Raw genomic sequence first — 13,609 nt, 5'->3', positions numbered from 1 at the left:
TTGTCACCCCCTAATTATATTAATAAATTTTGAGCAGGCAAAAAACAAACTGAAAAAACTTTAAAATGCCATGAAGAGATGCTCGACACACACGTAAGTGCCTCCAATTCACATGGAAGTTGATCTTAATATATAGTACTATTTGATGGAAGACGGGGGCTGATGTTACTAAAAGTATGAAATCATCGTGGTAGCTGTTTATGTCGACAACGATGCGTGCCTCATAGAATTGGATCCTGTAACAACTAATGTACCATACCCACCCCCGATAATCGATTGGGTACGTAGATATTTTTAGTGAGAGTTCGAAAAGTATTGACAGCTGAATGCAGATAAAAGACAAGCGCACACCCCGTAAGAGGGATCTAAAAGATGTCTGATGTGTACGTCGTAGGATAATATATAGCTTCACTCACCCAATCGAGATACTATTACCACAAATTAAGCTTATGATTGATGTGAACTGGGGATCGATAATATATTGAGGGTTTGTTATTTATGTGGACAGACATGACTTCAATAATTGTGTTATTTTTTCAGCTAACAGACATGAATTTACACCCCCCCAAAAAAAAAAAAACAAAAAACACGTAAAAAAAGGAGTCCGCGATGGCCTCTGCAGTCATTATGGAATCTTCACAAGCTTTGATCCGGCCGGCAATTGACAACGATAGGCTTGTTTGATACAATCGGGTCTGTGTCACATTTATAAGTTACAATATATGTACAGACGTATATGATAATGAAAGTAAAGCTTCTCGATCACTTGCTAGTGGGGCCTAAATCTGTTGATATATCGATAGCCTAAAAAAGATACCATTTAGGGGCTATTCTCTGAAGATCATTCTTGCCTCGGGAGGAAATCAAATGATCTTTTATTCGATGGAGCAAACTGTTGATTTCTGTCGTACAGCAACATGGTTTGCCGTGTATATACAAAAAACGCTACTATATTGTTCATTGCATGAACCGTGCATGAGATATTAGTGGTCATCCGTTGATCCAACGACCATCGATACCTCCGGGATCGGTAAGGGCGAAATTTTTTAGCCAAATTTCTTAATTAAAATGGAAAAATCCACAAGAAATTGCGATGGTTATATGTGGGGAGTGTTTTTGTGAGTTTGTACGATTGATTAATACAAAAGTTTATTGTTCGAAACTTGATTAAGCCCAATATATCGTAGCTTTAAATAAGTAAGCCCAATGTATACACAAACCAAACGAGGCTAAAACCATTGGATTTTGCAGGCCCATTGAGAAGAAAGCAGGCTAACAAGATCTATAGAAGAGTATGACTATTCAGGCCTAATTTCGTGTCGCAAGAACCAGTTAAAAGCACGATTAGATCATTTCACTCGACGGAAATCAGTGCATTATTTTTCTCGAACGGTCTGCTTTGCGTGCATCAACGTAATCTTTAGTGTTAGAATAGAACTTACTCCATACATTGCTCCGAAGAGAACATTTATCTGATTTGCAACATATTCAAACATGATTTCTGATACGGTAAAATAAAATAAAATAAAATAAAAAGGAAAAAGAAACTGCATGCAGTAGGTAAAATAAATCTCGAATCATTCTTATAATTTTGAAAAAGCCCTCCAAAATTGTAATTTTTCTATTATTTCGTTCTATCATTTAAATTTTGGTAGAGAGTGAGGCTGCAGAGGGTGGGAGAGACAAAAAGGGATAATGAATAATATTAAGGGAAAAGTACAAAAATTTTCTTATGATAACGAATTAGATCATGTGATTTTTCGAGAGACAATTAACTCATTTAGTTTACTTTGTGAGACATAAGGGACCTCACCGTTAGTTTTTTGTCATTTTTTGTCTTCAAATTTTTCTTTTTGTCATTATTTCCCTCAAATTTTGAATTTTTTTTCAATTTAATCCTAAAATTCAAAAAAAAAAGAAAAAGAAAGAAGAAATGGACTGGGGCCACTGGTTGGTGACCTCGACCTCGCCACTGAAGTCGCCTGCACCCACAAAGAATGCCAAGGATAGGGAGGTGGGATGGGATCGTCGATTTGCAACCCCAGTTCGAAATCTACCGGGATCTCAAGTTTGAGATCCCGATCGATTCGGGGGCTGGGTCCACCAATCGGCAATCCCGACTCCGGCCTCGAGGTTTTTTGCATCCTCTGTAGGTGTCAATGGCCTCGGTGGTGGGGTCGGAGTTATCGACTGGCGGCCCAACCCCTTCCTTTTCTTTTTCGAATTTTAGGACCAATTTAAAAAAAAGTGAAAAGTTTGAGAGTAATAATGATATAAAAAATTTGAAGACCAAAAAGTGATGAAAAGATATAAAGAAAAGTTTGAAGACAAAAAAGTGATGAAAAAACTAACGGTGAGATCCTTTATGTCTTACGAAGTGAAAAACTGCATGGTTTAATTGATCCCAAGCTCAAACTACAAGTAGATTTTTGTACTTTTCTTAATATTAATTAATGCTTCATTTACACGCTCGATGTGGAGCCTCATTGGCCGTAATAATGACAAATGAGGAGGGAATCATATGATTCTTTATTAATCATTTTGTCTAGGCATATGTTTAGCCAATTAATTATATATATAGATCTGGCTGGAACCAAGTCCTCAAATCAGGGCTGATTATGTGGAATATGCATTTGATTCAGTAGGCTGATAGGTTAGGAAAGCCTTTCTTTTGAGGGAATAAATACCTTTCGGTCCCTTTTACTTCTACAGTTTGTCCTATTTAGTCCTTCCCACATTTTCAGATCCAATGCTTTTTTCGATTTTTCATCCATTTTAATCTTTACATGTCAATTCATATCACTACATATCACGTGAAATATCATTTTTAATTTTAATTTACATGGTCCGTATAGAATGACTGACTGATCCAATGAGGATCGATATTTGCATTAGCATTTTTAACGATATGGCGTGTCACAGCATAGACTCTGATACATCCATCAATTGCCAAGTCGGAGCGCTCGAAGTTCTACAACATAGCAAGCTACCGGGTGACAATGAATTGCATTTCATCAGTTTAGTCGTACTTATTATTTCAAAAATGGGTGTAGTGACGGAGAGTAATGTCTTACATTTAGTAATAGGATGAAATCATTTGGGAGTGAACTGCCAAATTTAATAATGCCATATAGGTTAAAAATATCATAAAGATAGTAGCGCAAAATGCCACGTTACTGATAGTTAATACCACATGTAACTTTTAGTTAGATTCAGTAAAGGATTTCAAAATTATTTACCCTGAGGGTCATTATCAAGAGCCATCGTCAGTTGTTGGGGTCCTTCCACATTAGTTGAAAATAACTTAATTAAAAATAAATTTAACCTAAGAAAAATAAAGGGCAGGGAAAAAAAAAACGAATAGGATCCCTCCAAACCGCACCTTCCCTAACTACAAAACTAACAAATTTTGACACCTTTCAAAATCAATTTGGTGGGTATTGGCCATCTTCCCACTTTCCTGTGACTTTGACTCCTCTGTTTGTCACATTATACACAACTAGCAAAGCATCATAGTATTAATGCCAATATTAATTACCCCCACAAAATTAGAAATGGTAAATCTCACACACATATATATACTATTATATTATTTAAGTGAGAGTTCAATTTTGTAACTACCTTCTAATTTATAGGTTGATTGAAAAGTCCAAATAGCCTTTATTATTAATTTTAAAAAAATAAAAATAAAAATAATAGAAATAAATTGAAGGATAATATTTTCTATTTGATATTATTTTCCTTTCTCTTTTTTCTCCCATGTTTTATATTATTATTTTTTTCTTTATCACATTTTATCTCCAATTTTTATTTTTTTGGTAGGCTCCAATTCTTATTTTATTTTTATCTTCTCACTATTAATATTTCTTTCGTAGTTGCCATGCGGTAGGCGCTGGAGGAGTCTCATGTAGAGAAGAAAAAAAAATCCAAGAGATATCACGAAAAAACTATCCCCTGCCTTGTAAACTAAAATTTGAGAACATTTATGCCTCGACTATTTTCTCGAGAGAATGTCTTTGATCTCACTAATATTTTCTTCAAAATTGAAAAAAAAAAAACGACATGCTTAGTGCACATGATTAAAGGAAAAATTGAAACATGAATGAATAACCTTGGTGAGTAGAGGTTGGAAACGAAAGAAAGAAAATGGAATCATGAAAATATGATAAATAAACAATTACTTTTTTGGTCAGATTATAAAGGTATTCTTATTTTGAGAATCTTGTATTAGAGATATTTTTTTTTATAGAAATCAAATAGGGATTTTGTGTTGAGAGTGAATTGGGATACTATATATATGTATCGAATGCCTTGATGTAAAAGTGCGCGGAAAGCGTTTAGACGGTGAAAGTATTTATGAGATGAGATATCTCTACGAGGAAATTAGGATTCATCATTTGTGATCGTCCGTTGTGCTTGTGAGGGACGCAATCATATTGTACTCATATCCATGATTGTTGCTCAATAAGAGAAGTCACCGCCGGGTTTTCTTTGCTCGTGAACATTACCTTCAAACATTTTTATTGCGTTTGGAGATTTATCTCGTATATCATGTATGTAATTTCTTTTCGCTTCCTCGTTACCTTCGTGGATTGTTGAGTTGAACTCCAAAAAAAGCAAAACCTTGTAGACAAAGTCAAAATCTTTTTGACTTCAGTAGTGAAAAGCATGGCCTAAGTTTAATTTTCCGAAACTTTTGGGCCCAATGTGATCCTTCATCATTGGCCAGTTCCTTAAAATTATGGCAAGCTATTAATCACAGGCTTTTTTAAAAAAATTAATTTATGAACCAAATAAGATCTTTTTAGTTTCTTCGCTGTGCAAATCATTTTGGTTTTTATATTTAATTTTCTAATATTGCGTCAGTCAATGTCTAATTTCGTTGGACATAGCATTAATTAATTTTGTTGACCCACTTAATCTAAAAGGAAGAAAAAAAAGACATAGCATTAATTTGATGTTATAGAAATGATTAAACCTTATTCTAAAATTTCTTAATCAATAATTTCTTTGAGGTAATTCTCTCTCTCTCTCTCTCTTTTTTGTTTTCCAATTTGTGTTTGTCAGATGAGATCCACATACACATACTTTCATCCATTGGGATCTTTTCATTTATATCCTATTCAAGCGAGCATTGTATACCGAAACGAGTCAAACTTAATATTATATAGACATATTCTTTTTGCGTCTTTTTTTGTGATGTCCGAAGATTTTGTCACAAAGTTCGATCCTCTTCAATGTACTTTCCCATACGTCTACTTTGTGCTTTTTGACAAATTACATTTCAATCTATTCGTTGTCTCCATTTTGCTTTGCTCAATTGATCAGATACATTATATATGCTTCTTAAGAATCTTATACCATATCTAGATACGGCTGAAATTTAGTTTATTTGCTTCAGATAGAATTATGCGTACTATGACGAATATTAACTTCTTCTTCGCTAGGGAGTCCGATTCATCGGAGAAAAGACATAAAATTCGGATCAACTGCGAGTTAGATCATATATATGTTGTAGCACTTACCCAGTTAGACAACTTTCTAATTGATTAGGAAATCGCAAATGTTGCCCTGTCCCAGTGCTGTTACAGTGCTTGTGCTTAGATTAGTCACTTTCCTCAGTAACCATGGATTTTCAGTAATTATGTCGACACCCCTTTTAATTATTACAACCACGTAAATCATTATCTTAAAAAAAGAAAAACAAGACAATATCATGCCCAGCTAGTCTAGAATAAATTAATTATATAAATCATCATGTTTGTAGAGTCTTGCCCATATAGTTTTGGCTGTAAAGGAAACCTTATTTTTCATCATACCAAACATAAACTCGAACTAATTGGACCACAAAGTACCCGGTCCGACTGCGCTCCCAAATACAACAGTGTCGAATCGAGCTAGGATTAGTTTCATCAAAAGCAAATTAAATGATAATATTTGAACTTATTATAAATTTGTGAAGTTCGTGGAACAATGCAGTGCTGTAATGCAACTATTTCCATTTCATCCTTCGTGACCTTCCTCCATTTTCAAGGTCTAACCATACCCCGAGCCGCACCGGTAATACTTAAAATGTCGAAGTACATTCCGATTGCCAATTACCTGAATATCGAGTCAGCCACCAATGGCTCGAGTCGATAGGGTGATTACAGTATCGAGGTTCTCCGCAATTGAACATCTCGATGGTTCGGGAATGTTTGCGGGATTGATGTGCCGATACTTATTATTATTAGGGCAAAACAATCGCGAGGCGTTTTATACATACGGGGCGAGTGTTACTCAACTCCATGGCCGTATATTCATATTAGAGAAAAGAAAAGAGGCGTCAAAGTCAAAGTATGGAATATCACAGAAGATGAAGATAGACATGGCGTCAAGGTTGTGATCCCGAGTTTTAGATGGGCATGGCAGCTTCAGCTTCCCTTAAATTATCAAGGCATCGGGCCCAAATTTGGTCATCCACCCTCCCCCCCTCCCCACTCTTTCCGCCCTCTCTCTTCCTCCCACCATTAACCATGTCTGCTGGTCCTTGTAATTGAACTGAACTCCCCCACACATACAGGACTGTAGTAGTGGAGCGTCCCTCCATTGTCGTCTACCTCAGCAACCGCCCATTCTTTTGAACCCATTTCTGAATCTTCCAGCTTCGTGGGGTGAAGCTCTCAACTGGGTTTTTGGCCGATTCATTTCAAGAATCAGAATCGCCGGAGCAGGAAACCCTTTTGTCTCTGCTCTGTCTCAGTCGCATTTTGAGGAAGATTCAGTCGGTTTTTGGTGTGTGGGAGCTGCTGGGGGTTTTCAGGAAGGGAGCAGCAGAGTCGGACATGGGGGAGTCCTCGGCGATGGGCGGTGGGCCGTTGCATGACTCCGCGCCGGTGGAGTTAACGGCCAAGATCTTGATGACGGCCGCCATCGTCCTCTTCCTCGTGGTGATCTTTGTCCTCGTCCTCCACCTCTACGCCAAGTGGTTCTGGGGCCGCGTCGAGGAATCCCCGGCCGCCGACTCCCAGCAGAGCCACAATCGCCGCAGGCGCCACCACCGGAGGAGGCGCCATTTCGTGTTCGCGGCTGCGGCCCACGACCCAGCGCGCAAGGGCCTCGATCCCGCGATCCTCCGGTCACTTCCGGCTGTGATTTGTGGGCCGGACGAGTCCGGGGAGGGGCTCGAGTGCGCGATTTGTCTATCGGAGCTTGTGGAGGGGGAGAAGGCTCGGTTGCTCCCGAAGTGCAATCACGGGTTCCATTCCGATTGCATAGACATGTGGTTCGAGTCTCATTCTACTTGCCCCATCTGCAGGAACCCTGTTGGTGGTGAGATCTCAAAATCGGCCGAAACCGATGTCGAGGATAGTAGCAGCACCAGTAGTAGCAATAGCGCTGGTGAGTTAGCGGAAGAAAATTCGAGTAACGGGCAACCCTCGGAATCTCCGAACTTCCCGACCAATGTGTTGTTTTGGGGCAATGAGACTCAGGTTACCTCTAGGAGTGCTGCTTGCTTGGAAGAAGTCCCCTCGTCTTCCGCTTCACTGAATAGTACCACTGCCACTGCTGGTACTAGCGGTAGTAGTAGTAATTGGGTCGATGGGACGCTCGTGATCGACATCCCGAGGCCGATTGAAAGCTCCTCGAGCAGGTTCGCCGAGGAGGAACCCAAGTCTCCCGTGACAACGAGGTTGAGATCGCTGAAGAGGCTCCTCAGCAGGGAGAGGAGGGTCAGTCCTTGCAGCTCCAGCTCTGCCGATGCCGAACAAGTTTAAAGGCTCGAGTAGTTGTGAAGTCCTCTTGCAAAGAGTATCTATTGCTGCTAAAACGCATTACTGGTGGAAGAGTATGTCTGCACTGCATCAGCAAGTTGCTGGAACTGCAAATATTAAGCCCGAGTTGTATCGTGTTTTCGGGTTTCCATGAGAGCAGTCAGCCAGTGAAGATTAGATCGCAACGGTTTACGGTTGCTCGATGAACTTCTGGTTCTTGCTAGAAATGGTGAAGGAAGAACAGTTTAGAAGGTTGTGCCTGTTATACAATTGAGGTTGCTGTTTCCACTGTCATCGGAGCAGATTCGCAGTTTACTTTGTTGTGTGAAATGAGAGGTCGGCTTCTCTGTTTCAGAGGGTGGGAAATTCCATTCTGTTACAGGAGATGTAGCTTATGAAATTAGATATATATAAGCATATTCATTGATGGTATAACTTGTTTCCTCTTGCGGTCTCTTGATCTTGACATCCATGCAATAGAGTGAAAGAAAGCATAGTTAGACCTTCTCCATGAAATCGGGGCCGAAATTTGAACCGGTAAAACTCGGAATCTGAATATAAATAAGGTGAAGAGAATCTGAATGCTGTTTGAGACGGGAAAATCCGTGTTTTGCTGAACTCTTAAAACACTCTGCCACCAACGAATACGACTCCTGTAAATGATGCACTCAAACAGATTATTAAGGTAAGGATTGCCTCTTGTCTAGTCACTCTCGACTGCAGATGAACACCGGAAGGAGGTTTGGTAGAATTATGATCTGCTTCTCGACATTCCAAACGAATGAAAATGACCGAATACCACATAAATCATCTGTATGAATTTGGTTCCAGAAATCAGTTGCGTTTCCTCATTAACAACGACCTAACTTTCTGCAACCATTTTGAACAGGTCAGTCAGTCTACGAATTTCAGGACACCATCCTTAAATTTTTCGAGGAGATGGAATTTGTCCGCGTGACATTTTGCTGTCTGTTACATCGAGAAAACTATATCTTACGAAAAAACGGACATCGAAATATAACAATGAATGATTCAATGCGAACGGCTCTTCCATTCTGGTAAGAGCAAAGTTTGCTCTGAACGGCTCTTCCCTGCCACAGCAACATGAAACTTCATTGAAAGCCTAATCATGGAAGTGGTATCACGGCACAAGAATGATTCACAGCCTCTAACCTAAGTCCTCCGATACTCGGAGGTCACTCCACACGCTAGGTTACAAGGTACACGGGCCCGTATGGACTAGCTCCATTACCATTAGGCCTGTCAAGCTGGCCGAGGGTGAGGTATGGAGTCTTGTTCTCTGATCTCTTTGTCTTGCTGAAAAAACCCGAAAGCGGGCCTGATGTTGGGCGGTGGTGCACTACCTCGGATCCCCTGACAGTGCTCCCATATATCGGGCCGGAAGTATGTCCCTTTCTCGGCTTCGGCTTACAGGAGGAAGTAATAGTTGCGGGCTCGACCCGATGCTTGCTTTTCTTATCGGATTTCAGCCATGAGAATAGGGAACTCTTCCATGACTTCTTGCCCTCCTTCTTCTCATCGCCCGATCTTCTCCTCCCTCCATGTTCTACATTCAGGGAGGAACCGACAACGTCCGAAACGTTCTTGTGTTGCCTTGCTTCATTCAAGAACTATGATCGAAAGCACGAACCCAAAAATGTTCAAGAACTATGTACATATAAGGGAATAAATATACAAGTATCAAAGATAGTTTGATCATATCATTACCTGAGCAAAGTCTACTTCAGGATCAAAATCAATAGCACCATAGTCGCCGGTTTCGTATTTCGGGAATACAACGGGATATTTCTTCATCCTCACCTGAGATATTAAGCATATAACATGCTTTTAATGTACATAGTTCTCGATACTAGTATACAAAGGGAATAAATACACGAGTATCAAAGATCAGGGGTTGAAAGTTCTGAAGAAGGAGAAAGCCAAGTGATTCTGAAAGAAGAAGATGAAGTGAAAGTGGGGAGTAATTGGACCTTTAAATTGCATTTTTCTTAGAAAAGGCAAGCGGTGGTGGTTATATGGAAAGTTTAATTGACAATAGCAAAAAATATGATTTCTTCCTTTATTCTCTTTATTATTGGACAATTCACTAATCGGCATAAATAAAGAAATATGAAATTAACGTAAAAAAGATAAAATAAAATCTGGCAAAGTAGGAAGGAAGGCACCGCAAGGATTTACCAAACGGGTAATAATGGCAAAATTGATTAATTAGTTGGGTCATCCTCATTAAGCAAGGAGATTAAATAAAAGGGCAGACTATAATTACATGTTTATCTAACCCTGAATATGATTTTTTTTCTTTCCTGCTAATTGATGATATACGTCGAATCATTGTTGTAATGTAACCGTTGCCCGTTGGAGTGTCACTTGCACCGACAAGTGAATCGTCTCCCACAGGCTGCCCCGTATAACCTCGATGGACACCGGCCGATCACCCGGAAAATTAAGGGAACAATACAATAATGGCATGAGGCTAGGGGCTCACCTCTGCTGCAATGAACCCGGTCTTGCTTTACGCTGCAAACTGTGAGGAAGAAACTGAAAGGGGACATGTGGCGTCCGTGGTAAGAAAATTAATGAATTTTGGAAGAGATTCGATTGGTCTCCGCTAATATATCTATATATATATATATATATATATGTACGTATATTTTATATGTGGGTGTACGTATATGTAGGGGGAAGGCGACAAGCAAGCTGTAGGCCGTGCTGCCGTACTAACTGGGGAGTGCTAATAAAAGAAGTATCATAGAAGTGGGATTCATTGCACTGATAATTCAAAAAAAAATTATAAATATTATAAGTTAGTTCAAAATATTTTTTTGATAACTTATTGGTACATTAAATTTTAAAATCATTTCGATGTAGTGCATTCCGTCAATTCATAATTGACGCCGTTAGCAAAATGCCGATGTGACAAGAATATTATAATAAAAAATATTTTTTTAATTTTAATTAAAATTTCAAACCTTTTAAAATTTCAAAATACCTTAAATTTTTTGAACTTTTTTTAATTTTGCCTCAACCCCTCTCTCTCTTTCACTGTTCATCGTCTTCCTCTTTCCCTTCCACTATTCATCGACCCCAGTCTTCCTCCTCGAGATCCGCCCCTCCGATCCGACGGCCCTGCAAACCCTCCCCTCTGTCTTTGATTCTCTGTTGTCTCACAGGGCGGGACGACGGGGGCAATCAAACTTGTGGCCGTGGACGAGGTGATGACCTTCGGGTGGGTGTTCTGCGCCTCAACGCTCGGGGCGGCGACGACAATCATCGCCTCCCTGCTTGGGCTCAACTAGGACGTCTTGTCGTAGGCCTCCCTGGCCATCACCACCGCCCTCGTCTTCGTCCTCGTCACCGCCTTCGAGGTCATCGGCGGAGCGCTCCGCAAGGCGAGCATAAGAGAGAGAAAGTCGAGAAGGAAGAGAGAGAATGTGGGGTATATTTTGAAAAATTATAAAACTTTAGGTCGTTTTACAATTTTAAAAAGTTTGGAGTAGAAACAGTGTCAAACACAAATGACGGAATGGACTATATCGAAACGGTTTTGAAATTTAATGTACCAATAAGTTATTAAAAAAAATTTTGGACCAACCTGAAATATTCATAAAACATTTTGGATCACTGATGCAATTAACTCTAGAAGTGGCCATAAAAGAATAGGTGATGCTATCACTATTTAGCTGGAAAAATAACCATCGCGATTGTTAATTTTTTTTAGCTATTAGATCTCATTACGTAAAATTCAAGTCGTACATGCATCCAAAACCTTTTTACTTGAAAATTCACTCCTCAGATTTTAATTTTCGATGTTTTTTATTACATATCTTCTCGAGATTTATTAATAAACATTTCAACGTGCTCTGCTTCAATGTTATAACCTATGATTGCACGATCCCAAATCCAAGTTCAGATTGCCAGTTGACCGATCGAAAAGAGTCACGGGCACTGCTCCGGGGCAAAATCACGTGGACTGCGAAACACCCACAAATGTTTGATCCTCGAGCATTTAACCGCGGCATTCACTGTTAAAGCCAAAATCAAGTATTTGACCCCGACTTTCACTGTTAAGATTGGATTAAAAATAGAGAATCCCCGTAAAATCGAGTGCTTAACCGCGGCCTTCGCTATCAAAGCCAACATCTCACTGCACCGCACCCCTCCTTTGTGTATGTTTACACAACACAAAAACACAGAGCAAACCAGACAAGAAAGAAACGGAAACAGAGCGCCTCCCAATCTAATAGGAATTCGTCGGGATCAAAAACCAAACATTTTATCTTTTTTTTATAAGTGGCAAAAAAACCATACCAAACATTTCTTTGTTTCATTTATTTTTTTTCTTTTTTTTTAAAGTTATAAAATTGTTATTTATGATTGAATATTTAGATTTCGGTTTGGTTCGGCTTGGTTTATTGAACAGGATCAAACTCGTTTACGAGTATGACTGAGCATTGTCAAGAAGATCCGTAGTTGAAAATACAGAAAGTTAAATTATATGGTGAATCTTCTAGTAAAAAGATACTGAAAGCATGTACGGTCTGGATTTTATGTAATGGGATCTAATGGCTTGGGAAAAAAAAAATAACGATGGTTGTTTTTCCAATCTATCATAGTAGAATCTCCAATAAAATAATTATTAAAAAACAATCTATGATTTTTGTCCTATTTTATATGTTTTGGTTAGGGTTAATCTTAATCTCAAATTGGCACGGGATGTTTGTTGTATTTCTCGATTGGCTCCTCATGATTTCAGTTGTTTCAAATTGGCCCCCGCAACACCTTGGATTTCTCGACCCTCCAACCCCATTAAAATCACGAGCCTGCCTATCATCACGCCAGTCTGAGCGAGTCTGCTATAAACATATACATAACGATATGTTCTCAGTCTCGACATTGTGAATTCTAGCTCTTAATGGAAGCTGGATACCGATATAATGTTCGATATACTGTTTCTCATAACGGTCGTGTTGTTGAGAGTCGTCAAACCCATTTCGAAAAAAAATGAAAAAAATTAGCGCTGAAAATACATGGATTGACAACTCTCAACACCTGTTACGGTGAAAACAACATATTGTGCAAAAGTTCAGGGTAGGTAATTGAATTAAATCGGCCCTATATTTTTTTTATATTCTTGTATGCGACTTTAGAAGACAGGTATTAAAGTAAGACCTGCGAAAGGGGCACTGTCGCCGGCGCAAGTCACGGAACAGTCATAGTTGTTATTATATTAGTCCGGAGGAAAATAAATAAATAAATAAATAAGAAACACAAAAGATGACGGCATTTTTCCTTTGCTTTTTTTTTTTCTTTCTTTCTGTTGGAGAAATTGAAGAATCGATATATAATATATTAAAGCGGAAGATTGACATCTATGGGGCTACATTCAGGAACCCATAACTCCCGTCGACATTTCGAAGACCCTCAAGACATTTCGAAGACCCTCAGTTCACGGTGTAATGCCCCATCAAATTCCCTTCATCAAATTGGCTCTCCCAAATCCCATTTTCTTTATTGTCTCGGTTATGTCATGATTGTCAGTTTCATAATAACTTCACCAATAAGAAATAAGAAATCAAAATAACATATTGCAATAGGAATGAGAAACAATTTGATTGTAATATCCATTTCCCTCTCTGTTTACAATATCCTAATAAATTTGAATTTTTAAAATCGTTTTCTACTTTTAAAATTTCTTAAAATGGGGGAGAAGGTAAAGGCACAATATTGGGAAAAAAAAAAAAAGAACAACCAATCCATTTCTAATCGAGCAAGTGATACTGTGAAAAAAAAAATTATTTTGTTTACAAATATAAGATTAAAGTGGAAGAAAAACT

General features: G+C 38.8%; 2 protein-coding genes across 2 annotated transcripts; one reads left to right on the top strand and one right to left on the bottom strand.

The window, feature by feature from the left end:
• The first annotated feature begins 6,289 nt into the window (after nt 1-6,289).
• Nucleotides 6,290-8,195, top strand: LOC116201189 (RING-H2 finger protein ATL3-like). Its single transcript, XM_031532328.1, has one exon. It carries the CDS (start codon nt 6,825-6,827, stop codon nt 7,755-7,757), a length of 933 nt encoding a protein of 310 aa, XP_031388188.1. The 5' UTR covers nt 6,290-6,824; the 3' UTR covers nt 7,758-8,195.
• A 557-nt stretch (nt 8,196-8,752) lies between these two features.
• LOC116201190 lies at nt 8,753-9,760 on the bottom strand. Its single transcript, XM_031532329.1, has 2 exons — nt 9,483-9,760; nt 8,753-9,385 (listed from the first exon to the last, which is right to left on the bottom strand). The coding sequence occupies exons 1-2, from the start codon at nt 9,567-9,569 to the stop codon at nt 8,963-8,965; spliced, it is 510 nt and encodes a 169-aa protein (XP_031388189.1). The 5' UTR covers nt 9,570-9,760; the 3' UTR covers nt 8,753-8,962.
• Between the last annotated feature and the right edge of the window lie 3,849 nt (nt 9,761-13,609).

This window comes from Punica granatum, chromosome 3 (assembly GCF_007655135.1).
Source record: "Punica granatum isolate Tunisia-2019 chromosome 3, ASM765513v2, whole genome shotgun sequence".
Taxonomy (NCBI): Eukaryota; Viridiplantae; Streptophyta; class Magnoliopsida; order Myrtales; family Lythraceae; genus Punica; species Punica granatum.
Note: the sequence above shows the minus strand (reverse complement) of the source record. Positions and strands in the feature narration are given on the sequence as shown.